Source organism: Rhinoraja longicauda, chromosome 15 (assembly GCF_053455715.1).
Source record: "Rhinoraja longicauda isolate Sanriku21f chromosome 15, sRhiLon1.1, whole genome shotgun sequence".
Lineage (NCBI taxonomy): Eukaryota > Metazoa > Chordata > Chondrichthyes > Rajiformes > Arhynchobatidae > Rhinoraja > Rhinoraja longicauda.
The window spans coordinates 24,998,683-25,026,255 of NC_135967.1; the positions used below are offsets into that span (position 1 = coordinate 24,998,683).

Sequence of the window (27,573 nt, forward strand, 5' to 3'; positions counted from 1 at the left end):
CATCTATATCCATGTAGATACATCTACACCTATATCTAACAATTGAAACATTGTTCTATTCTATGAATTTCACTGCAGTGATATTTTATTGCAGCGCTGAACAAGTTGCTGCTTTGTCAGTATTATGTGTAGCATGTTGAGCAGTAACTGTGTGCCCTCTTTGAGGTAGATGTAAAAATTCTGTGATGTGATTTGGAAGCAGATCAAGGGAAATCGCCTGGCACCCTGACCATCATTTATTTCTCAACTAACATGATTAAAAGAGACATTCTGGTCCCTCAATCCGTTGCTGTTTGTCAGACCTTGTATGTAAATTCTCACCTCCTTTGTTGTGGTAATTACACTAAAAGAAGTTCATTGGAAGTGAATTGTTCTGCGACATTTTAAGCTTTGAAAGGTTTTGCAAAAGCACTTTTTGTTTTCTTTTCACGTGCTTATTTTCTTCCTGCTTCGTACTTTGCAATGACAGACACTCCTGGCAAAGCAGGCACAGCTTTATTGACTTCAAAAATATAACTAAATTGAGTCAAAAGCCAAGTAATTTGTTCACACAATTCCGGGGGAAAACTGAAGTGCCATTGAAAATTGGCTTCACCTAAAATGAAGTAATTTTGTGCACGCAGTTTATGGGATTATAGGCATGTTCTTTAATCGAACAGTGGGCAATGTAGAAACCCGAGAAGAATCCCTCCTTTTGGAAAATCTGACCACGCTGCCATTTTCCTGCTGCCGGAGTATAAACAACGGATAGTAAGGGAAACGACAGTGACGAGGGACGTAAAGCGGTGGTCTGACCATTCAGAGGCCATGCTGCAAGATGCACTGAGCGATGTCGATTGGAATATGTTCCAAGCAAGTTCCAGAGATGTCAGTGAGTTTGCGGAAGCGGTTACGGACTTCATTGCAACAATAGCCGATAACATTGTCCCCACGGTAAGGATTAGTATCTTTCCTAATCAAAAACCCTGGGTGGACAGGTCTATTCGTGTTGCCTTGAATGCTCACACCGCTGCTTACAACTCCGGCCTGGCATCTGGCAATATGGACGACTACAAGGTAGGGTCCTACTGACTGCGAAGGGTGGTGAAGGACGCAAAAAGGAGGTACAGGGACAGGATGGAGTCGCAGATGGAGCAGCAGGACACCAGGCGCCTTTGGTAGGGGCTACGGACTATAACTAACTACCGGTGCAGCCCCCCCCTCAACCGGAAGTGCCGGCACCTCCTTAGCTGACGACCTGAACTCTTTTTACGCATGGTTCGAGACGAGTAACATTACCCCTAGCTCGCCATCTAAAAATAACACTGACAGGGCGATGGCTAGCGAGGCTGGAGGGGGATCCACCGCCGGGGATGTGCATGCATTCTCGGTGTCCGAGCATGACGGGAGGAGGGCTCTGACGCGTGTGAACACGAGGAAAGCTGGAGGCCCAGATGGTATAGCTGGGCGAGTACTAAAGTCTTGTGCTACTCAGCTTGCTCCAGTACTCACCACAATATTCAACCTCTCCTTGACCAAGTCCATGGTCCCTGCATGCTTCAAAAGATCCATAATTGTACCAGTGCCAAAGAATGCCTCTCCAGCTTGTTTGAACGACTACCGACCGGTGGCCCTCACCTCGGTTATCATGAAATGCTTCAAGAGGCTGATCAAGAACCACATCTGTGCCTTCCTCCCTAGCAACATGGACCCACTACAGTTCGCATACCGTCCGAACAGATCCACGGATGATGCGGTCTCCCAGGTTCTGCACACCGCTCTCTTTCATCTGGACAGCCAGAAGGGGGGCTATGTGAGGATGCTGTTCATTGACTTTAGTTCAGCTTTCAATACCATAGTCCCCACCAGACTTGCTGAGAAGCTGCTTGAACTGGGGCTTAACACTCCTCTGTGTGCCTGAGTCCTGGACTTTCTCACCACCAGGCCCCAAGTGGTCAGGATGGGGGAACACATATCTAGCCTCCTCACCCTGAACACAGGATCCCCCCAGGGTTGCGTCCTTAGCCCCCTACTGTACTCCCTGTACACACATGACTGTGTGGCCAGGTTCAGCTCAAACTCCATCATCAAGCTTGCTGATGATACTGTGGTGGTAGGCCGGATCTCCGACAATGATGAGAAGGCCTACCGGGAGGAGGTGGCTGATCTGGCACTCTGGTGTCGGGACAATAGCCTCTTGAATGTCAAAAAAACTAAGGAGCAGATTGTGGACTTTAGAAGGGCTCAACATCCAAGGACGTACACGCCACTGGAAATAAATGGGTCTACTGTGGATAGGGTGATCAGCTTTAAATACCTGAGACTCCACATCAAAGAGGATCTGACATGGACAACACACATTGCCTCACTGGTGTGTAAGGCAAGGCAGCGCCTTTACCACCTCAGACAGCTGAGGAAATTCAGTGTCTCTGAGGATCCTTCAATGCTTCTACTCTGGGGCTGTAGAAAGCATCCTGTCCGGAACATCACAGTCTGGTTTGGGAACAGCTCTGCCCAGGACAGGAAGGCCCTGCAGAGAGTAGTGCGTTCGGCAGAACACACCATGGGAACTACACTCGCCCCCCTGCAGGACCTATACATCAGGAGGTGCAGATCAAGAGCAAGCAAGATTATGAGGGACCCATGCCACCCCAGCAACGGACTGTTCCATCTGCTACAGTCAGGCAAACGCCTCTGCTGTCATGCTGTGAAAACGGAGAGGATGAGGCGGAGTTTCTTCCCACAGGCCATCAGGACTTAACTATTATAACTCCAGGGACTAAATTTTCTTTTCTGTATTAATTTTAATTTATATGCAGTAATTGTAATTTTTTTTTGCACAATCCGCAGGCATTGCCACTTTCATTTCACTGCACATCGTGTATGTGTATTTGACAAATAAATTTGACTTGACTTCACTTGAGCAGAGAGCTCCCAGAACGCATGCAAGTAGTTGATTCAATGCTCTAACTACACTGAATGTGCACATACATCATTGGCATCCATCGGGAAATTAGTTCCTTGACATTTTCAGCCAGATTTCTTTCTAAAATGTAACTCCTGGAAATTACCTCAACATTAGTTCAGCATGAAAAATTCATCTGACTGGGATTTTCAATGCTATTGATCTGGAAAATAATAATTCTTATTTATCCACATATCAGCTCGGTTTTACCAATACCACCTTGTCAAACGTGTGTGATATAAAGGGCGAAATCTCAAGCTGCATTTGTTGTCCTCACTAAGATCTGAACTTCTTCAACAGAAAATACGATTCCCGATGTTCCTGGACTGTTCTGCCCATAGACACTAGTCTCGTGGTTATTCTAAGTTATAAAGTATGAAGATCATGTCAGGGTACAGTACTCACGGTTCATCACAGCCCATGATGAAAGTCAACCAAGCCACCATTCTGAAGGAGATAAAGCCTCAGATTATTTTTTCTTCAGCTCACAGCAGCAGGCAGAGCAAGTTGAGTATTTGCCTGCATTAAGGACCTCCTATGTGCAGACATTCATTGAGTACTCACATCCTTGCAGAGTGATATTCTCCAGCCAGGAGGGATGGCCATTTGAGTTATAGAACTATAATAATGCAAAGAAACAGTCCATTCAGCTCGACTTGTCCATGCTGACCAAGATGGCTTTCCGGGCTAGTCCCATTTGCCTGCTTTGACCCATATTTCCCTAAACCCTACTTTCCTAATTTGTCCCAATGTATTTTTAAAGTCGTAATAGTATTTACTTCTATAGTTTGCTCTGGCAGCTCACTCCAAATATGGACTACCCCTGAGTGAAAACTTTTCCCCTGAGGTCCCTCTTAAGTCTCTCCACTCTCTCCTATTCCCTCTACCATGGGAAAAAGACTGTGAGCATTCACTTTATCCATGTCCTTGGTGATTTTGAGTACTTCATTTTTCTCCCCTAGTCTACCTAGTCCAAAGAAAAAAGTCCCAATAATTCAACTTCTCCCTATAACTGTGGAGGATCTCAATAATCCCTTGAACAAAAACGCATGCCTCCTGTTGTCAGTAAACTGTCCATAACCTCTGATCCCCTGGGAGCACTTTACTATTATCCCTTCCACTATCCCTCTGCTCCTCATCATTTAGTAACAATGCCCCTTACTGACCCTTAGTCTAACATCAATTTCAGTGCAGCATTACCAGGTAACCCAACGTCACAATCCTGTGAAAATTGCAATTGGATTTCTTGCTGCTTATGCAGCAATCACAAATGGCATTCGGATGACGAGTGTTACCATTTTAATGCCATTCAAAGGGAATAATGCATCCTCCGGCCATTGTTTTACTGCCCCTATTATCATTTGTTGGCTAATACCCCTATTCCTTTTGAGGTTGAGGCGACTGAAAGATGATTTTGTAAAAAATCAGAGGTGCATAGCCAAATTTTCTGCCAGTAAGACTCCGAGAAAAACCTAAACTCTGTTTGATCTGTAACTGGGCTTGGAGCTATTTCAGCTTGTTTCCTTGATAGCCCTGGGCACAAAGAATTTGATAGCTACAATGGTCTTAAGCTGGATAGTGACAATGATTTATTTTAGTTGAAAACAAACAAATGTCATAAAATGGTTTATATTCATCACAAGGTACAATGAAATTCTTTCAGAAGTTTCTCTGAAGACCAATAAGTATTTCCATTGAAACCTATTACGGATGTAGTTTCGTTCGGTACCTTGGTACCGAATGACAAATAAAGCTCTGTTATACTGTTATACTGTTATATTTGATAGGGCAGATACTAATGTGATTGCAAACTAAAAATATAATATACAGGACAATGATTCACAATATATTCTGTGGCAGAAATGATGACAGTAAGGTAATACTAATCTTAAACGTCCAGCACCATCCTTTAGTCCTCCATGATGCCTCCCAATTAAGCTGGGGATATCTTTTCAGTCACTCAACAGCTATGAGTATTGTGTCTCCCTTCTGTCCTTGTCTACTCCCTTCTATTATATGTAAGATCAGATTGATAAGGTGTTGCCAACTGTCTCTTATTGTATAGGATTTCCTTTAAAGGAAAATAAGAATTCCTTATGGGATTGGAAAGTCCCAGAAATATCTGGTCAATTCTATGGTGTAGCGTTTGCCCCTTTAAAAGTTATTGACTGTCCGGCAATAATTTAAAGAGGCCACTTGGTACCTTTAAACTGGCTGTGCATACAACAATATTAAAACATTGGATACAAACAACATACCAGAAGTCATGAACTCAATTTTTAGCTAATTTTTTTTTAAATCACTGTGTGACTTAAAATCGGAAAGCATAGAGGTTGTAGTGGATGCAGAAATGCCTAAAATATTGTTATAAATTAAAAGATTATTTCACAAACAGATGAGAGATCCTTTGACTAGAAAGTACAAAGTGAGATAGCATGACCTCGGGATAAGTGGCTTGTTATTTAGGACTTCTTATTTAAAAGGAGGCATGGACAGGAACAGGCAACTGGTATTCCCGGAGGAATTTAAGAACTGAGGAGTATACTTATGAAGGAGATCAGGAGGCCAAAAGGGGTCAGGAAATAGCTCTGGCAGATAACATCAAGTGAAATCCAAAGAGATTTTATGTACATTGAGGGAAACAGGGTGACAAGGGAGTGAATAGGCCTCCTCAGAAACCAAAGTGGAGCTGCGGAAGATGGGCAAGGTCCTCAATGACTATTTCCTCTCTGTTTTTGCTGTGGAGAAAGGCATGAAAAGTGATGAACAAGACAGTTCATGGAAATGTCTTGAGGGCAGTCAGTATTATGGTGGAGAAAATGCTGAATATCCTAAGGCGTATGAAGGTAGATAAATCTTCTGGGCCTGATCAGATATTTCTGAGGACACTGGGAAACTTGAAAATAAATTTGCAGGCATCCTGGCTAAGATATATGAATCATCATTAAATATAGATGGAGTGCCGGAAGACTGGAGGATGGCGAATGTGTCTCTATTTAGAAAGGGGGCTGCAGGAAAAGCCTGGGAACAATAGATCATTGAGCCTAAGATCTATAGTAGACAAGTTACTGGAGAGCATTCTGAGAGATAAAATATATATGCATTTGCACATACAGAGGCTGATTATGGATTGTCAGCGTGGTTTTGTACAAGGGAGATCATGTCTCATGAATCAGATTGAGTTTATTTGAAGAAGTAACCAAAATGGTTGATGGGGTCAAAGCTGTGGACGTTGTCTGTTTGGTCTTCAGCAAGGCATTTGTTAAGGTTCTGCATGGCAGGCTACTCTGAAAGGTTAGATCATATGGGATCCAGGGAGAGCTGGCCGACTGGATAGAAAATTGGCTTCATGAAAGAGGTTGCCAGAGGCTGCTGGTGGAAGGCTTTTTCAGACTGGAGGGTATTGAGAGATGTGAAATGCTGCTAAAGTGTTGTGGTATGAAATTAACTTTGATCTTGGGTTATGGGGAAAAGAGAGAGGAATGGGGTTGAGGGACAGATGGATCAGACATGATTGAATGGCAGAGTTGACTCATTAGACTGAATGGCCTAATTCTGCTCCTGGGACATATGAACTTATGAGTTAGCATGGGTAACAACAAATTCATGTTCTATTTGGAGTTGGTATGGATCAAGGGTCACAACAACATTTGCTTATTTTAACACCTTTGTTTATTTGCAAACTGGTAACTGCAGGATAACACAGCAATTTTAAAGACAGGTACACCAAAAAGGAAAGAAAGGAAAGATTTCTCACATGCTGGACAAAAAAAATACGTTAGGATGACCAAAGATTTGGTATAAATTGTGTTACTGAAAAGATACTTCATTGCCTATGCAGAGTCCAGTAATACCGAAAGGCAGTGTAAATAGCTGCTCAAAGTACAATTTTTGGCAATTTGTTTTGCAAATTTAGACGGTAGTTGATAATTTAAACTTTCCATCACGTGCAACCATCTAAAAGTTCATTATTTGTCCAAAAGATAACAATCAACAGCAACAAATTTGGCCAATGAATAATGTTTCTAACTCTACTTTTGACTCAAAATATTCTGAATTTATTTAAATCCTATTTACTTGCATGTTTATGTAAAAATTACAAATAAATTGGTGTACTGTACAGTAAATGTATTTTTGTTGTACAAATGGATAGGTTCATCACAATTCCTCCTGCCAATTGAATTAACTCCAAAACTGAAAGCCATTTCTTTCAGGGCAGTAGAGGAGTTAAAACTGGCAGCTAAACTGCATGTCAGGACTGAAAGAGTTCAGAGTTCTTAGACTTCCTCAAATCCAAGATGTACCCCCAACAACATAGATTTTGGCAGAAGGAGCAGCCTCTCGCTCCTCTATATAGATTCACTAAGCTGTTGAGTGCTAACCATACCAAGTACAATTAGTTATGCAGAGACATTGATATTTTTGAGTGATTTGTATATCCTTTACAAACTGTACAGATACTCCTTTGCAGCATTGGATTGGTTGCAAGAATCATAATACTCCACATGTTATTTACTGTTTAGTTCAGAGTAGATTTAGATTTTTTAGATTTAGATTTATAGATACAGTGCGGAAACAGGCCCTTCGGCCCACCGGGTCCGCGCCGCCCAGCGATCCCCGCACATTAACACTACCCTACACACATTAGGGACAATTTTCTTTTTTACATTTGCCCAGCCAATTAACCTACATACCTGTACGTCTTTGGAGTGTGGGAGGAAACCGAAGATCTCGGAGAAAACCCACGCAGGTCACGGGGAGAACGTACAAACTCCGTACAGACGGCGCCCGTAGTCAGGATCGAACCCGAGTCTCCGGCGCTGCATTCGCTGTAAGGCAGCAACTCTACCGCTGCGCCACCGTGCTGCCCAAGTAGAGCATACCTAACGAACGGTGTACCTTGTTGTTTGTATTGTTGCCTTATAAATTGGTCCCGGTACAAAATAACTTATTCTGCAAAATAAAAATGATCATGGGCCAAATAAAATGCACACTAATCCTTCCAAGGCAATGCAATGTATTTCACCTGACCAATATTAAAAACTCTCCTACTTGTTGCAAACTGTCTAATTTGTTGTTTGCTATGTGCAGAGGATAGGACCTCATGATTACTGGTAACTAAGAGTGACATTAAATGTTTTGAGACTGAGACAGAAATCAGAAAATAAAATTTACATGTGTTTATGGTGGCCTTAACTCATTAACCTTGGTTTAGAAATTCTGTAATCAGTAAGAATCAGGACCAAAGTTTACTATCCAAATATATAATTCACATTTCCTGTAATCAGTCCCTGATTGTTTTAAATAGTAACATATAAGCTATTCCTTCCACCTCCCCTCGGGCTCACTGATGTTAAACCTGCTCTGCTCAGATTCAGTGGAGTAGATCCCAATACTGCAGCTGTGACTTGTGCTGGTCTTTACCTAGTAATGTATAAAATATTCTTTGTTCTCTGGATGATTATATAAAATGTAATGGAATGTTATACATTGCAAGTATACCGTTATTAGTTTATCCATTCAGCAGGTCCTACACACCTGCCATCATTACGTTGGCATATTCAGAGGCTCAGAAAACTGGAATCACCAATAGTACTTTTCCAATATAAATATGATATGTACATAGACATCTGGATTAAAGATTATATTCATTTATCTCCATAAATATAACTCTGCATTGCTAACACTACATAAATACACCTATGACTAACTTCGGTGTAATATTATTTCCATTGATTTACTAATTTTCAAAGATCATTTAGTATCATGAAAATGATTCTCATACATTTAATGGTCATATTATGCAGTAGAAATATATCTTTGATCACAGGTAGGTATTTTTGAATCATCACATTGCTTTAAAGAGATGTATTAGGTTTTCAAACGTATGGGGAGCTGTTCAAACCCACATCAACATTGTATAAATATTTAAATCCATGTTCAGAAAAAAATAATTTTATGAATACTTCTAAATATGGAATAAAATTTGAAGAATCATTCAAGGAATAACCTATTTATCATCAACAAGTGCGGGAGCTGAGGTGCATGTATTAATGCAGTGACATTCCTATTTTCCTCAAAATGTGTCTTGTGGCTCTCTTGTCAGCATCAATAGTTTTATTTCCTCAATTTATATGATGATATCAGGTTACTGAGATTACACCAGGTTAGAAAATATGTTTTGGGCTTCATTAAAACATGTCTTACTTTCTAGATTTTGAAATTTCACCCCCATTGCTTGTTAGAAACCACATGATACTTGCTTGCTTTTAAAATTTAAAAAGCACACTAAAACCATGGACATTTGAAGTTTGCTGCCATTTTTGATGTAATGGATACACCCCCTGCTGATAATTGTGTGCCATTCACTAGTAGTTTTTAAAGAAACAGTAGTTATACATTGTGATACATAGTTTAAAAAATATGAAATTAAAGTCGTTAAATTTTGAACTTTTTACCGATTTATAATAAAGCCTTAAAATTTGGAGGAACATTTTGGGTTACTGTACATTGTGTAGAGAACGTTTTAATGTAATCCCATGCTTGGTTGTGAAATATGAGCTTCACCATGTCCCTGGAGTCTCCTGTCATTTCCTGTATTGCAATATAAGTGATGGTGAGAGTATTGTGATGGCTCAGATAAAAGGAGAATAGTGCTGTTGAGGGGAAATTCCCAGATGTGCTCTTCATCTCACATTATTCTAACCTCTTGACTGGTACTTTTCGCATGACAAAGACTTGGGCCAGTGGAAGGGAAACTATAATGTCATGGAGTGAAGGTTACAAAGTCCTGTTTTGATTAAAGTATTTGCAAGGTGAATTTCTATAAATGATATGAAACAAATTATGACATTTCAGTGTCATTTCATTTTCTAATTTTGATTGTTTAAATTTCACCTTTACGAGGTAATGATAAAGCTTTCTTGAAAAATCACTGTAATGTCCAATTGTTCATACAATAACATTGACACAAGTAAGAACTCTTAATTTTTTTTCTCAGATCGAGCAGGCGCCTGGAAACCAACAGCAGTTGAATCCGTCATAGGGAAAGCTTCACCAATAAAGTTTCCCAAAGGCTAGGTTCACACAGTAGTTTGCATTTCATTCATCATCACTCTGCATCCCATTCCATGCAGACATCCGGTAAGGTGCACCAAACTCTGGAATGAGATTCCGTTAATGATGGGGTTCTGATGACATCCATTTAAATCGACAGTAGGCTCATAATTCATGTATTTCACCAGTGAGTCTGCATCAAATCATCGCTCATTCCTTCTGAACTTACTGTTTTGCAATCACAGTCAGTGGTGAGGTTGATGCAGTTTTTATAATGATGGCTCACTTATATACAGTAGATTTTTTATGTATTCTCTGTGATCTTGTAGAAAATGAGACATTCTTGTCATCTTTCATGGCAATTTCACCACAACAACACAAGCGCCGGCTCTTCCAATCTTCAGGGGCACCTCCTGCAGAGGAAAAACACATCAGGGAATGTCTCCAAAAACATCAGTGGCAGAGGTTAAAGCTGCATGTTTAAAAGACAAATCCTTAATAACCCTTAATAACCCTGGATTATGATTTCCACCCTTGGTAAAAGATTTCCTAAACTAATGGGTGCTACACTATTGAGTCAAATCGAGTTGCTGGGGCTGTCATTCTCAAGGGAATGACCAAGATCCAGCCAGTACCAGGAATTTACAAAGTTCAATGGGAGACCCCTGTTGTGTTTGAATTCTCCAGCATTGCACTGGGAAATCCACCTCTCCAATTAAACCTGACATGGGGATCTTCATTTATTTGTTGTCTTCATTTATTTCAGTTGGGACTCCTAGTCTGCGATTAGGTGGGGAAAAGTCAGTTATTTACCGTAAGCTTATTTTTTGTTTTAATATTTATTTGCATTTAATTTTTTTTGTATTTATTTGGCTTTTTTTCCACCAGCAAAAAAAGACTACTACATTCAAGTAAGATTTGTAATAACAGTCACTTCAACTACATTAAATGTGTGACTGTTCGATTTTAAGAATTAAATCTTTCTGAAAATATTGCAGCAAATAAATCTTGAGATTAGACGATAGAGATATTAACTAAATGACCAAACTGTTTCCCACAGTTTTATTTGGGTGATTGAATAGAATTGTCACAACCCAAGTGGACAAAGTTGTTCTGCTCAATTGCAAGCAAAAACACTAATTCATGCAACTGAATGTTACTGAGAAGCCCAATCAAAGAATCTATTTACATTGTATTGAGATTGCATTTATCTTAATAATGTGCCTTAAGAACTTATTAATGTTGACCCAAAGCTCTCCCTTCTTGTGATTAATATGAGGGTTAGTATCAAACATAAAGATTACAGAGTGTTTATTCCATATTTCTTCACCATGTTTAACTCAGTCTGGGCATCAAACATTTTATGAGAGGATTTAACAAATTCTCAAGCTCCATCTCAAAACTTCCCATTTCCCAATGCAGCATCTGGTAGGTGGACTTTTCCACAAGAGTTGGGATTCTTAATTACCTCCAGTGACTAAACTACAAGCAGCAAGGCTGGGTGTGTGCATTGCTTGGGATTGGTGGAGCGTGGTAAAGATGGCTGTTATTGCAAAGTGGAAAGGAGGATGTTGACATTTTATATTTATGGAATAGATATCAATAAAAGAGAGAGAAAAGGATAAGCTGAAATTAAAGAAAGGCATAGGTGCAGGGGGAACTGCAGAAGTTGGTTTACACAAAAGATTGACACAAAAGGATAGAGTAACTCCGTGGGTCAGGCAGCATCTCTGGAAAAGAAGGGTCTCAACCCGAAATGTCATCTATTCCTTTTCTCTAGAGATGCTGCTTGATGCTGCTGATTGAATAGAGACTGAGGCTCCCAAAGTAAATTGAGGCAATTAGAGGAAGAAAGGCTACAGGGATGAACAGAAAACTGGATCACTGCACATTTCAATAAGGAGGGTTAAAGAATAATTGTACTATTTATTGCCTTGGAAGTTGAGGCAAGTGTCCAACAGAGAAGGGGAAGCAGTGAATAAAGCACAGAGGTTGCAGGAAGAAACTGTCTGAAGGGTGTGCAGTTGGATTAGGTCACTTCTCTGTGAATTGTGATAAAAGACTGATGGTTGAGGCAGCATGAGGTGAACAGATGGTCAATGTGATCTGTTTTAATCAAAATGTTTCATTTTCTACCATCCAACAGCGTATAAATGGAAAGATATTTAAAATTAACTGGGAAGAAGCAATCTTAATGGAAAAGATCAACATTTCCCGGAATTGACATCTTGGGAATCCTAGAAATGGCCAAGAATCTTTGTGTCTGCAACTTCTCAAACCTGACCGAGTATTTTAAAATTATGTAGAAATTCCAAAGAAAACATCAACATAAAATGTTCACTTGTGTACTCTGAAAATATCCATAAGTGGAAGGGTGATCACTATTAAAACAAATAGGAACATCTGCAGAAAACTCCATGGGGTGTTTGAGATGAATAGTGAGATGCATTGAAGGAGAAGCTGGAGAACACATGAAAAAGAAATGAATGGATTATTGAGATGTTACCTCTGTCCATTCATTGTTTTGTGAGTCGTATGATTCTACGGTGTTTAGGTAGGTCTGTCCATCATATCCTCCCACAGCGTAAAGCTTGTCCCCGAGAAGGCACACTCCAACAGCATCTCTTGGAACACTTAAAGGTGCCACGGTTGTCCAGGTGTCTGTTTTAGGATCATACCTACAAATTTAAGAATGAGGATGGTTGTTAAAACTTTGAAACTTTTATCAGTGTATTTTCAAAACAAATTGTACTAGTTTATGCTTATAAAACAGGTTTGTTTATGAATTTGGCATTATTACAAATTTTAAAATCTTTGCAGATTTACTTTCATTGTTCAATCGCTATGGTACAGATTTTATATATAAACAGAAGATTAAACAGTGCAAATGACAATGAAAAAAATGATTACATGAGAAATGAGAACAAATTTCCACTTAGTGTTGTGTAAATGGCAATTGGGGAAGTGCCATGAAAAAAAGCAATTGGAGTCTGGAAGAAGTGGCGATGAAATTGTAGACAAAACTAATTACTTGACATACTTAGGTAACTCTGCGCAAGGAAGCTTCAAATACCAGAAGATGAGAGTTGCTCGGAATGAATATGCTGACAACAATGTTCAGTTCTCTGACCCATACACTCATTGAAAAAAGCTCAGCATTAGTAATAGAAAACTGGTTTGACTGATCCATTGCAGAAAAATCATAGAATTTAAAGTCATATAGCACTGAAATGGGTCCTTCGGCTACAACGTCCATCCTGACCTATTTGCCCACAATGGGATATAATCCCATTCACATGCATAGGTCAACATCTTTCTATTCCTTGCCTAATCAGGTGTCTGTCTAAATGTGTCTTGAATGTAATGCCCGTATCTGATTCCACCACCTCCTCTGGCAGCAAGTTCCAGATGAAAAATCTTTCATATCAAACCTCCTTTAAAACTCCTTCCTCTCACCAAATATCTATCATTTCTTGACAACCTTACTATTGAAAAACGACTCTGATTATCTTTGCTATTTATGATTCTCATAATGGTAAAAGATTCTATCAGGTCACCCTGATAGTAATGATAGTATAAGAATAAATACATGTGCAGAATAGCAGAATGATGCAAAATTGTAGTGATTATAGTTATCTCTTTCCATAGCTAAAGCCCTCCAATCAAGGCAATATCCTGGGGAATCTCTGCACAACCACATCCTTCCATTCATGCGGCGACCAGAACAGAACAGGGTACTCCAAGTGTGGTCTGACCAGTGTTTTGTTAAGGTGCAACATAACGTTCCATCTTTTATATTCTTTGCCCCAACCAACAAAGAGAAGCATGCCATGTGCCTTCTTTATTGCCCTATGTATCTATGTTTCCAATTTCAGGGAACTACGTACTTGAATCCCATGGTCCCCTTGTCATTCCACATTGCCTGATACCCTACCATTTACCATATATGTTCTACCCAGACTACCTCACCAAAATAACTACCTCAAACTTGCTGAGATTAATTTCCACTTGCCGATCTTTTCCCCAATATTGCATCGAATATATCCCACAAGAACCTTAAACAACCTTCACCACCGTATAGCCTCCTTTGCTTCATAGAAAAGAGGCCGAGCCTATTTAATTTCTCCCAGACCTAAAGTCCTCCAAATCTGGCAAAATCTTGCTGAATTGTCTCTGCATTCACTCTGATGAAACTACATCTTTCCAATCAAGAGATAACCAGAACTGCACACAATAATCCAAGTGAAGTCTAACTAATGATTATTGTGTGCAGTTCTAGTGGCCTCACGCAGAGATATTGAACATAATGCAACAGTTGCAACATAATTTCACACCTTTCTGTATGCTATGCCTCAATATATGAAGCACGCAATAATCATGATCAGCTCCTGCCGTTTAAATATGCATAAACCTAGTCCCTTGCAACTTTTCAAATAATTTTCCTACTATTGCATAAGTTCACCAGCCTGTAGTTCATTGGGCTTATTCCTATGGCTTTCTTAAAGAAAATAAAAACATCAGCTAATGCCTTTATTAAATACTCCTGCAATTATAACATGACAAATATTGAAAGCATTTAATTTACAACATTCAATCTTAAATTTAACAAACATATAGAAAATAGAGAAAATGTTAAGCTCCAAAAATCCAGCTTGTCCTTTGGTAAGGATGATTGTCATTTATAGCTAAGACAGACATAGACACAATGAATAAGATGTAAGTCTCACACTGATATTTGAGATCTTCAAGGAGAAGCCAATGGAGATACACCAAACTATGAAAGGTCATAAGTGATAGGAGTTGAATTAGGCCATTTGGCCTATCAAGTCTACTCCACCATTCAATCATGGCTGATCCATCTCTCCCTCCATCTAACCCCATTCTCCTGCCTTCTCTCCATAACCTCTGACACCTGTACTAATCAATAATCTATCTATCACTGCATTAAAAATATCCACTGACTTGGCCTCCACAACCTTCTGTGGCCAATAATTCCACAGATTCACCACCGTCTGACGAAAGAGTGTGTCAGAAAGGTTGTCAGTTAGTTTTCTTTATTACCTTGCATTAACTAAGTTAACTGAGTTATTGTTTTAATGTGATAAAAAAAGCAGTCTCAGTTCATGTTTACACTCACCATCAAGGGGATCATTGACCAGCAAGAACCCGTGCCTTTTTTGAAGGAGTGGGCATAAAGCCAGGGGATAAAAAAATCAAACCTAGCCACACTTACCGTTCTACACAATCTGACAATCGAGAAGAATGATTAGAAGCAGGCGCGTCATGTCCTCCCACAGTATAAAGAAAGCTGTTGCATGTGGCAACACCTACTCCTCCTCTTCTCTTGGACATGGGTGCACACATGCTCCATTTATTGGTATGAGGATCAAAACACTCCATTGATCGTAGACAGGAGCTTCCATCTCGGCCACCTACTGCGTAGAGTCTGCAAAACAACATTCACTATTAGACTTGTGCAACACCTGAAACAAAAGAAAAATACTTGCCCTTTGCAAATCACTTGACAGCCATTGAAATTCGTTCAATGTGTAGTTACTGGTGTTACGTAGAAAACATGGTAGCATGCAGAAAAAAGACACCAATATGAATGAAGTGAGGCAGTGGATTAAAATGATGGGCTACTGGAAGCTTAGGCTCATCCTTACAGCCTCAATAATTGTGTACAAATAGGTTATCACTCAGTCTGCGTTTGATTTACTGAGAAGCCTGGAAGATAGGAACAGTTGCCTATTCAGTCTGTTTCATAGTTCAATGCTTCAATGATTTAATGACACTTTATTATCACATGTACCTAGCTAGGTACAGTGAAATTCTCTGTTATTCCATAACATCCAGTATATTGTGTTTTTATCCTTTAGTGAGCAAAGCACCAAGGCAAATTCCTTATGTGTATATATACTTGGCCAATAAAATTTGATTCAATTCAATTCAATTATTCAACTCAAAAACATTCTGCAGAACTCACCTAGTCAGTACACAAAGAGTCGTCACATTTCTGGCACCAACAAAGTTGCAAAATGTTAATCGAACAGTCTCTATTCCCTTGCGGCGGTGAGCCAAGCTTACAACTGCCCAATGAGGCAGGCAGCCACCCACCAGGTGTCCATTCATTCTTGGCGACCACTCCCCGCTGGGTCCCCAGTCGATCTTGGCAGTTTGTGGCTGATTTATGATTAACATTATTTATCTGCATTTCTTATTTTATTCTTACTTTTAGTTAACAAAAATCTATCAATTACAGATTTAAAATGTTTAACATGTATCACCTGCAGCAAATGTTGTAAGCTGAATGAAAGAAGCAGATCTCTACTTCCCTCAGAGAGTTGTTTTTCCATTCCCACGGGTGGTTCACAATGAGATCAATGGCATCCTTGTCAATAAGTCAATGAGAATATATGGATTGACCTAGGTTCGCATGTGCTCTAAGTTCAGATGTCCACAGATTGGGCAATTGTGATGCTTACCACTGAGAAATTGGAATTCAATGTCCACATTACTGCAAAAATCCAGCAGGTTAGTGGAATATCAGATAGCCCTTGAAATTCTTGGAACTAAACTCATGTCTATCTGAACATTAGGAGAGGATGGAAGATAATTTGGAAGGAAGCGGCATTGAATGCAAATGGAATATGATCTACACATAAGAAAACTAAAAGTGAAATCTGAACTTGTTCATATTGCCCAGTACATTATGACAAGAGGATGGGAAAAGATTTAATAAAATAAAATTTACAAACATTTTCACTAATTGGATTGGACAGTGCAAGTGAACTATGATATCAAAACGACTTAAATTAATACAGATTGCTGTTTCACAATACCATAGGGAGTTGGTTCTAATTAGCAGTAATTAAATTCCAATTGATATTTTTAGATTGTTAAGTGCTGTTCAGTTCTGTTTTGTCCCCAAGGAACGATGGACAAATTAAAGGTCAGTCGATGTGAAATATTAAGATTGTTTATTCCACTAAATGTGATTGATTCTGATGGAATTAGAGGAGAATGGCTTGTGAAGTGAATGGTGATGCAAATTACCACTGATTCTGTCCCTGAATATCTAGAGTGTTGCAACATTAGCATTACTTTCCATGGAGCAGTTTATAGCAATTGCTACTCTGCCCACATTTATTTTTCAGACTAAACTCATGATACTTCATACGCAATTTCTACTCTTGCTGTATGTATTGGGCCCATGGGATCACAGGCAAACTTCCCACAAACTGCTCCGGATTCCAAAATCAAACCACAATGTCTTAATGAATCGGTGAGAATACAAAGTAAATTATCCTCAATAGATATTCCTTGTCAACTTTCCTCCAGTAGGTATTTATTTGTTATTCAATCTGTTGGTTGCAGGTGATCTTATGCCTTTCTTTACACCTGAACGTGCAATTATTGGAAAGAAAATAAGAGCAGATCCCATATCAACCTATTTTTGTTGAATATGTGGAACATTCTTTGAAATCTCTTACGGTCTAGGGCTGTTGCTTCCCACCCCCAGCCCCAATCTCTTTTTCCATTACAATGACAGTTTTTGTTGTAATCCTTAACTTCATCCCTCTCCATCTTTAATCTCCTACACTCCACAAGGAAGCTCTGTATTATTTGCAGAGTGCACATCTTTCAATTCGTAAGAAAATAACTGCAGATGCTGGTACAAATTGAAGGTATTTATTCACAAAATGCTGGAGTAACTCAGCAGGTCAGGCAGCATCTCAGGAGAGAAGGAATGGGAATGTTTCAGGTCGAGACCCTTCTTCAGACCCTTCTTCAGACTTTCAATTCATCCTCATTTTGTCCTATCCACCTATCACTTGCCCATTCTCCTAGAAACCGGGGTGCCTAAAACAAATACATTTTTGAATGTGATGGACGGGCTGTTTGCAATTAGATTTTCATCTGTCATAAAATAAATATTCGGTATATCAAATGTTAACAGATTTTGAGTGAATAGATGTTGCACAAATTGGCAATAGTTGTGTAAATCAGTTTATTTCAGGGGAAAATTGACAATATCACCACCAGTTGACAAGACTGTTTCTGACTGCCTTTCTTATATTTTCTACTGCCTGCCATGGAAAATTCCTCATCTATTTATTTAAATTGTTTCCCAATACTTCAAAGATAATCCTTCTCTGCCTTATTTATAATTTTAAACACATGTAATTTTGAACTTTTCAGAACTAGCCCTATCCTTCGTTGTGGTTCAGTCCTATAACACCTCCAGATTTTTAAATTGACAGCTTTAGTGTATTTTTCAGGTGTAACAGACCTGTTATCAGTTTAGTTTATTGTCACATGTACCGAGATACAGTGAAAAGCTTTTGTTGAGTGCTATCAGCCAGCAGAAAGACAGTACACAATTACAATCGAGCCATTTGCAGTGTACAGATACATGACAAGGGAATAACGTTTAGGTAAAGCCAGTAAAGTCCGATCAAAGATAGTCCGATAGTAGTTCAGAACTGCTCTTTGGTTGCAGTAGGTTGGTTCAATTGCCTGATTATAGCTGGAAAGAAACTGTCCCTGCATCTGGATATGTGTGTGTTCACACACACACTGTTGTGTACATCCACATTTACTGCAATTCTATTTAAAATGCAAAAATGATTACTGATTTGTGGAATCCATGCAGGATATCTTATTTGAATTATTGTGCCTTTTGTACCATATTTTATTTTGTACATTTATTAACTTCTGATTAAGTTATGTTATTGGATCAATGCATCTACTACTCATCCACTTACTTGCCATTTAATGCTGCAACTCCAACAGTGCTTCTTGGAGTTGACATGCTAGCAACATAGTTCCACTGACGGGCTTGTGGATCCCATCTCTCCACTGTGTTGAGGTAACTCCACCCATCATGTCCACCAACTGCATACATTGGCCCTTCTAGTACAGCCACTCCTGAAAGAAAAAGATGGGTTAGAAGATTTGAACATATAATATTTATCATTATAGCAATGTAGTTCTAAATAAATTCAGCTATAAAAGAGTTTTATAGCTTGAAGGAAATGTCCGAATTAAGTCCAACATTCTATAATAGAGATTATAAAAGATAAAATGTAAATGTTAAATGTTCAAAAAGAAATCAATCCTTTATGCAATACACACAGATGTACAATGGAATTATATCAAAATCTGCAGTATATTGATCAAATGTGTTCAGTGTATTGCTACTGTGCAACGGAGGCTGTTATCGAGGTACATGGACTGATGCATGTGGGACAGTGTTTTAAATAAATGTTTATATAATTAATTCACATATATAAATGTAGTTGTAATCTGGAAAGCAATTAGTCAGATGCTGCAATATTTAAAGAGGGTATCAGCCTAAGAACAACAATCATCACTCATGACCAATATTGCTTGCCATATATTACGTACACCTTTAAAAACTGATCTAGCGCATTAACAACAATTAAATTAATGATTTACAACTATCATAATTTTAACTGAATCACCAGTGTCCATGCCCTCTGCAATGTTCCCATTAGTACCCATGTTCTTTTCCTTCAATCTCAGATACAGCAGATATAGTTAAGAATCATTTTGTGCTCAGCGCCTTTGTCCATGTGGGATTTCTGGAATTTGTTTTACCATTATGTGATATTTTTAGACCGATGCATGTTGACTACATCTCCAATGTCCCATTTTTTCATTGCTGACCTACTAGGGGTTTTCCAATCGCAGCCTGATCATTTCACTTAACACCTTCCTAAACCTATCTGATCTCCCAGTTGCTAAACACTTTAACTCCCCCTCCAATTCCCATGCTGACCTTTCTGTCCTGGGTCTCCTCCTCTGTCAGAGTGAGGCCCAGCGCAAATTGGAGAAACAGCACCTCATATTTTGCTTGGGCAGCCTAAAGCCGAGCGATATGAATATTCACATCTCTAACTTCAAGTAACCCTTGCTTTCCCCCTCTCCCCATCCCTCCCCTTCCAAGTTCTCTGACCAGTCTGACTGTCCCCTGATAAAATTTTAGTCTATTTGCTTTGTTGTCACCATCTCCTAGCTAACAATGATCTATTTTACATTTTCCTTGAGCTACATCTCTTTTGATGTCTTGTTTTCATACCTTACCCTTCCTTATCTCTGTGTCACTCTCTCCCGTGACTCTCAGACTGAAGAAGGGTCTTGATCCGAAACATCACCTATTCCTTCTATCCAGAGATGCTGCCTGTCCCTCCAGCATTTTCTCTCTATCTTAGGGGTGCACAGACTCTGCCCTTTCCCCTTGCAGTATTATTTGTTACATTTGATCTATCTGAACTATCATTCCAACCAAATTGGGCTACACCATACTCCACCATTGTTTGATTCTTCTGTGCATCATTATTCTTGTCAAAGTGCACCTTTTTGCAGAGACAGTGTTATCCTATGGCTGAGAAAATAATTTGTAAGTCAGGATTTCTTAGTGATGTCCAATTGATCTACGATGTACTGATTGTTTAAAGTTTCCTTTATCATAAAAACTGATCTTTCCACTTCTTTGTTTGACGCCAGTTGGTAAGAAGTGAAATGCTTTAATTCCATTGCTCTTCACAAATTATTCAAAATAAAATGATCTAAATCATAAATTATAAACATTACATGATCCAACATCAAAGGACAGAATTAATATTAACAAGTTGTCCACAGCATTACACAGTATTCTATATGGACCAATGGAATGCCAAAGTCAGATATCTTCACATCTAGATTGGTCCTTTAGGAGATCCTAGGAGATTGTGCCATATATATATTAGCAAGGTCATCTATATCTTTGTCCCAGGTCAAAAGACAACTTGTCACTACTTCAAAATTTATTTTACACTAGTGTTCTGCAAGAACTTCTTCCATTATCAACTGTGTGTACGTTCTCCCCGTGACCTGCGTGGGTTTTCTCCAAGATCTTCGGTTTCCTCCCACACTCCAAAGACGTACAGGGTATGTAGGTTAATTGGCTGGGTAAATGTAAAAAATTGTCCCTAGTGGGTGTAGGATAGTGTTAATGTACGGGGATCACTGGGCGGCATGGACTTGGAGGGCCGAAAAGGCCTGTTTCCGGCTGTATATATATGATATGATGATATGATATGATGATAACGTGGAAAGAGAGAGAAACAAATCAATAGACAATAGACAATAGACAATAGGTGCAGGAGTAGGCCATTCAGCCCTTCGAGCCAGCACCGCCATTCAATGCGATCATGGCTGATCACTCTCAATCAGTACCCCGTTCCTGCCTTCTCCCCATACCCCCTCACTCCGCTATCCTTAAGAGCTCTATCCAGCTCTCTCTTGAAAGCATCCAACGAACTGGCCTCCACTGCCTTCTGAGGCAGAGAATTCCACACCTTCACCACTCTCTGACTGAAAAAGTTCTTCCTCATCTCCGTTCTAAATGGCCTACCCCTTATTCTTAAACTGTGGCCCCTTGTTCTGGACTCCCCCAACATTGGGAACATGTTTCCTGCCTCTAATGTGTCCAATCCCCTAATTATCTTATATGTTTCAATAAGATCCCCCCTCATCCTTCTAAATTCCAGTATATACAAGCCCAATCGCTCCAGCCTTTCAACATACGACAGTCCCGCCATTCCGGGAATTAACCTAGTGAACCTACGCTGCACGCCCTCCATAGCAAGAATATCCTTCCTCAAATTTGGAGACCAAAACTGCACACAGTACTCCAGGTGCGGTCTCACCAGGGCCCGGTACAACTGTAGAAGGACCTCTTTGCTCCTATACTCAACTCCTCTTGTTACGAAGGCCAACATTCCATTGGCTTTCTTCACTGCCTGCTGTACCTGCATGCTTCCTTTCATTGACTGATGCACTAGGACACCCAGATCTCGTTGAACTCCCCCTCCTCCCAACGACACCATTCAGATAATAATCTGCCTTTCTATTCTTACTTCCAAAGTGAATAACCTCACACTTATCTACATTAAACTGCATCTGCCATGTATCCGCCCACTCACACAACCTGTCCAAGTCACCCTGCAGCCTTATGGCATCTTCCTCACAATTCACACTACCCCCCAGCTTAGTATCATCTGCAAATTTGCTAATGGTACTTTTAATCCCTTCGTCTAAGTCATTAATGTATATCGTAAATAGCTGGGGTCCCAGCACCGAACCTTGCGGTACCCCACTGGTCACTGCCTGCCATTCCGAAAGGGACCCATTTATCCCCACTCTTTGCTTTCTGTCTGTCAACCAATTTTCTATCCATGTCAGGGTGTACTGAGGTCTAAAATAAGGGTCCAAGATGAAACACCTTTAACAGTTTGGAGCATTTTTAAATTATATATATACTTTTTAAAAAGATGATATGTAATTGTTGAGCATACAGTATGGCTTCATATTGAAGATGGGTAACACCAGCAAATCAACATGCCTTTTTGATGACTCTGCCTAAACACCCATCCTCTGTTCACAAGAATGAGAAGGCCACGACAGGCAGATTACCATTATTTGGCTGTACCACCAGGTCGTACTCCATCCTAACTTAGAAAAATACCATGATTCCTTTATTCTCTCTTGCAACTTCCAATACTGGTGTGCATCAGGAGTACTTTCCTCACATTTGGCATGAACCATCCCAGAAAGTGACTTCCTATGACCTTTCTCAGTCAATTAGTAAGTTCTGACCTCTTTCTTCCCGCATGCATGGCATGAATGAAAATAAAGACAATATTCAATATAATACTTGCAATACAGGTACTGAATTAGTCTTTGAAGTATGTTGTTTATGTAGGCAAACATCCTCAATCAATAAATATGTCAGCCAGTTGATATTGAACAAATCCATTTAATTAACAAGTAAAATGGGTAGAGAGATGTGATTTATTGAATCTCATTACTTCTGTCATTTGTGTTAACTCTTCTACGTGCCCAACTGCAGGTTTAATCAGCGGTAAGAAAGGCAAATGCAAATTCATTTTGAGAGGACTAGAATATAAAAACAGGGATATAATGCTGAGGCTTTACAAGGCACTGGTAAAGACCGCATTTGAAGTATTGTGAGCAGTTTTGGGCCCCATATCTGAATGTGGATGTGCTGGTGTTGGAGAGGGTCCAGAGCAGGTTTATAAAAATAACACCCGGGATGATTGGGTTTACATATAATGAGTGTTTGAGGAATTTGGGCCTGTACTCACTGCAGTTTAGAAGGTTGAGGGGGATCTTGTTGTAACTTACTGAAGAGTGAAAGGCCTGGATAGAGTGGACATGGAGAGGACATTTCCACTAGTGGGAGAGTCTGGGATCAGAGGGCACAGCCACAGAATAAATGGATGTACCTTTAGAAAAGAGATAAGGATGAATTTTGTTAGCCAGAGGGTGGTCAATCTGTAGAATCCATTGCCTTAGACGACTATGGGGGGCAAATCGCTGGGTATGTTTTAAAGGTTCTTGGTTTATAAGGTTGTCAAAGGTTACAGAGAGAAGGCAGGAGAAAGGGATTGAAAGGCAAAGGTAGATCAGCCATGATTGAATGGCAGAGTAGACTTGCTCCTATGACTTATGAACTCATTAACTTATGAACCACATGCAGTGTGCAGTCACAGGTATGGGGCTTTTTAACCTACCTATGTTTGGTGCTTCTGTAACCACTGGTCTGACTGGTCATTGACTCCGTTGCTGCCCAGTCAACAATTTTGAGAGTGAATTGGCAATGATATAAGGTGCCGGCTTTCCAGTAAAATCAACAGAGGCTATGAGCCTGGAATCTTCGGGACGGTTCCAAGTGCTTTAAAAGAAGCAGCCTATAATGTCAACAGGCAATAGGTTGGAGGGGGAGCATGACTCTCCCCAACTGTCCACTCAGACCCCTGTGCCCACCAAATAGAAGGTCCAGGTGTTTGAGACAAGGGATCCAGGGATCCCATGGGGTCTTGTCTCTTGCTCCAAGTTGATATCAAGTTTTATCACCATAGCACCGGCCCCATAGCAGAAGCGTCCACGTCACGAGGCTGGAAACTGGAAGTGTCCTGAGCTAATTCTGCTACCAGCATCGTCTACTGTACAAGTTAGGCTCCCACTGATTGTCGCCGGAAGCTTGCCCCCTTTTCAGGACGGATGATGATTGTGATGTAACATTTGAATGATGGACACAAAAGAAGAAGACCATGGCACAATATGAGTAAACATGGCACTGTCACATAGTTCAGATGGCGTGTCATTAACCTGCCCTGGTAATTATTTTATCTCCCATGGATGTTGATTCGTTTCCGTCTCATGCAAGGTGTTAATGTGCTTGGCAAGATGCAAAGAACCACAGGAGGTGTGGTGTGGTGACAAAGGTGCAAGACAGTCACACCCAGCACAGTGGAGAGGAGGTGAGTGAAACAGTGAGAACCGTGGCATTAGTGCCCTTGAACATAATTAAATATATTAATATCTGGTTATGTATGATTCAGCTAAAACATGCTTCTCGTGAGGGATCTTCAGAAATGGTTTGGATTGTACATCATGCCCTCTCCACCAAAAAAGGTTGTGCATCACTGGTTTACTCAGGGTGCAATAATGCTCAATGGTACCTTAACTGGATTTTCTACCTTCATAGACGAGACTGGACAAGAAAACTGGTTTTCTACAAGTATAATGTCTTGCTTACAATGACCAATTTATCTTATCTGAAAAATCACCAGTATTAACATAACCCTAGTAGGAGAGTTAGGGAGTGAGTGTTCATTGACTATTCAACATTTTGAAAATGTATCACTTTGGTAATACTTATCAAAAACACGACTGGTCCATGTGGGTGAAAAAGCACTTTGTAACGTACAGCTATTCACTGCTTCAGCAGTGTTGATGGAAAGAATGACAACTCCAATACAGCATGACAATGTAAACATTATTCTAATAGGGAAATCCATATAATGAAATAAATCACTCAACATTATTTGATGGATTAATAGGAATATGGAACAGTTGTTCTAATTGTGTGATGTGTTCAAACAAATAATTGACTACAATGTCTTCCCCTGTGATTCTAAGTGCTGCCATTCGATCATCCTATTAGAGTCATCAATCATGGGAAGTATTTTTTAACATCAATGGTTATAAATTATTGATCTTTTTGAGAATACTACATTATTCATTTGTTACAAGCAGCATTCTCTACTTGCCATTGCCTCTCTTATACTACATCTAAATGATAAATCACCTTAAAATAAAGTAAATCATCTGGTCATTATCTCATTGTTGTTTGAAGAATATTGCTGTGCCAAATTATGTGTGCCAAATTAATGGTAAACACAAATTAATAAAAATAACGATGCCATATTAATGCATTTCTTGCATTATAGCAATAAATATACTTCCAAATTTTACCACTCTTTTTGAAATCATGGGACCATAAATGGTTTTCTAAATATGTAGGTAAGTTCATGTTTTGTTTTGAGCTTGAATTGAACATGGCACAAATATGGAGACTCTTTGTGTTAGGTGTATCTGTAATGTTTTAACCATGGTCTGTTCAATCTCCAAAACACAAGGCAGTTAACAAAACAAAGCAGGAAATAAAGCATTTTTGCAGTTCAATTGATAAGAATAAACTAGATGAAAGATTCCTGGTCTGTATGCAAAATCTTCTCCAAGTTGGCAACCCTTTTGCAAATGGCAATCCACAGTTGACTATTGACAATATAAAACAAATTCAATGGATGCTGGACATTTAAAGTGAAACAAAAAATATTAATAAAACTCAGCAGGTCAGAAAGCATCTGGAAAGCAAAACTGAGTTATATTTTACGTTAATGACTTTACACCAGCGATTTATGAGAAAGTGCCATTGATCGTAAACATTAACTCAAAACATCATATACTGACATATTTGCTGTTTCTCTCTTCATTTTCATTAAAGTTAGTTAGTGATGGCATGAGCAAAACATCCATCACAGTGAGTCTCCCCCAGTCACCTCCTCACTGTGATGGAAGGCCAGAATGTCTTTTCTCTTCCCCTGCCGTCTTCTCCCGCGGTCAGGCTGTTGAAGTTGCCACGTTCCAGCCGCACCGGACGGTGAAAGGTCTGCAGCGGGCTGACCCAAGCCCCGCGACTCGGGGCGGGCAAAGACGCTGCCGCTGCATGTCGGGGCGGCCGTGGCTCCCGACATCAAAGCCCCCGTTGGGCGGAGAAAATCCCGTGGCCGGTTCCAGATGAAAGGTCCGCAGCGGGCCGACCCAAGCCCCGAGATTCGGGGCGGGCAAAGATGCTGCCGCTGCCGGAGCTCCCGATGTCGGCCCCCACCCAGGGCAGGGCCTGCGAGCTTCCGATATCCACGAGGCCCGCGGCCGAAGCCTCCGGAGACTCCAAAGGCTAGTCGCAGCCGCACTCGCAGCGCCACCACAGCCTCTGAAGGCAGCCAGCTCCGCAGATGGTAGGTCCGGTCCACGGGCTCTGTGAACCAGAGTCCAGGTGGTCCCAGGTGGAGGCCGCCAGCTCCAGGTGTTAGGCCGATGGTAGGCCGCAGCCTGAACGGAGACACCACCCAGAAAAAAAAGGTCGGGTCTCCGTTCGGAAGAGACAATTTTACAGTCCCCCCCGCCCACATATAATACACAACCACAAAAAACACTCCATCACATCTAAACACTACAATTAAGACAAAAAACAACAAAAAACACAAAAGACATACAGACTGCAGGTGAGCCGCAGCTGCTGCGCAGCGCCGCCATTCTTCGTTTGTGGCCAAGTTTGTTAATGATATGAAGCCAAGCGGAAGGGGCAGGTAGTGTTGACATCAACCGAAGAGCCTATTTCTCTTCTGTATAACTCTATGACTATGACTCTATGAGGTATCTTTTGATGCTGGTAAATAAATGAATTAACAATTGCATTGTTACATTGTTACAATTTGCATATTACGAACCCAGTTTTAATTGTAACAATATAACAATACAGAGGTAGTAATGTAATATTTGTTCTCTCATTCTGCTTCACTTTATGCTCTCTTATTCAATGCTTTAACTGGCCACTGGGAGGTGATTAATTCGTGTGTAGATATGTTATTTCTGATCATTTGTGAAAGTATATTGCAGTGGAGTTTTTCCTGGTCGCAGAACCAGAAATCTGTTCTGCAAGGAAAGTTAGATACAAAAAGATTGGTGTACACTTGGTAATGAATAACACCCATATACGGCACAAAATAAGACCCTACTTTATAATATTTAACTATTGTCACACAAGTTGCTTGCTCTTTCATAAGGTAGTTATGGCAAGACATATAAATAAAATATTTGACTTCACTCAATTTATCTATAAGCAGCACATCAAGAAGGTAGTGACAAATTCTGTAGAATAAATCTTCTATTGGTGCTGCAAACTAAGTGTGTGCATTTTATAAAATCAAGCTTCATCTATTGAGAGCACATAACCTGGAATCTTTTGTTGTTCAAACAATCTTGTCGAATTGGATCTCTATTTCTGAATTCAGAGCTCTGTGCTGGGACTGTGATTTTTTAAATCCATTCCACAGAGAACATGTTTTTCTTAAGCAGCTCACTGCAAATTAGCAGTTATGGCATAATCTATAAGCTTCCTAGTTAATAATAAA

General features: G+C 40.0%; 1 protein-coding gene across 2 annotated transcripts in view; it reads right to left on the bottom strand.

Moving 5' to 3' along the window:
- Nucleotides 1–4,510: 4,510 nt before the first annotated feature.
- Nucleotides 4,511–27,573, bottom strand: part of klhl4 (kelch-like family member 4) — a 264,792-nt gene continuing 241,729 nt past the window's right edge. For both annotated transcript variants that reach the window (XM_078412299.1, XM_078412298.1), the window contains exons 8-11: nucleotides 18,769–18,931; nucleotides 15,234–15,446; nucleotides 12,507–12,678; nucleotides 4,511–10,413 (exon numbers count right to left, since the gene is read on the bottom strand). In XM_078412299.1, the coding sequence (XP_078268425.1) occupies nucleotides 10,354–10,413; nucleotides 12,507–12,678; nucleotides 15,234–15,446; nucleotides 18,769–18,931 (608 nt within the window). In that variant the 3' untranslated portion in view covers nucleotides 4,511–10,353. The remainder of the gene's footprint in view (nucleotides 10,414–12,506; nucleotides 12,679–15,233; nucleotides 15,447–18,768; nucleotides 18,932–27,573) is intronic.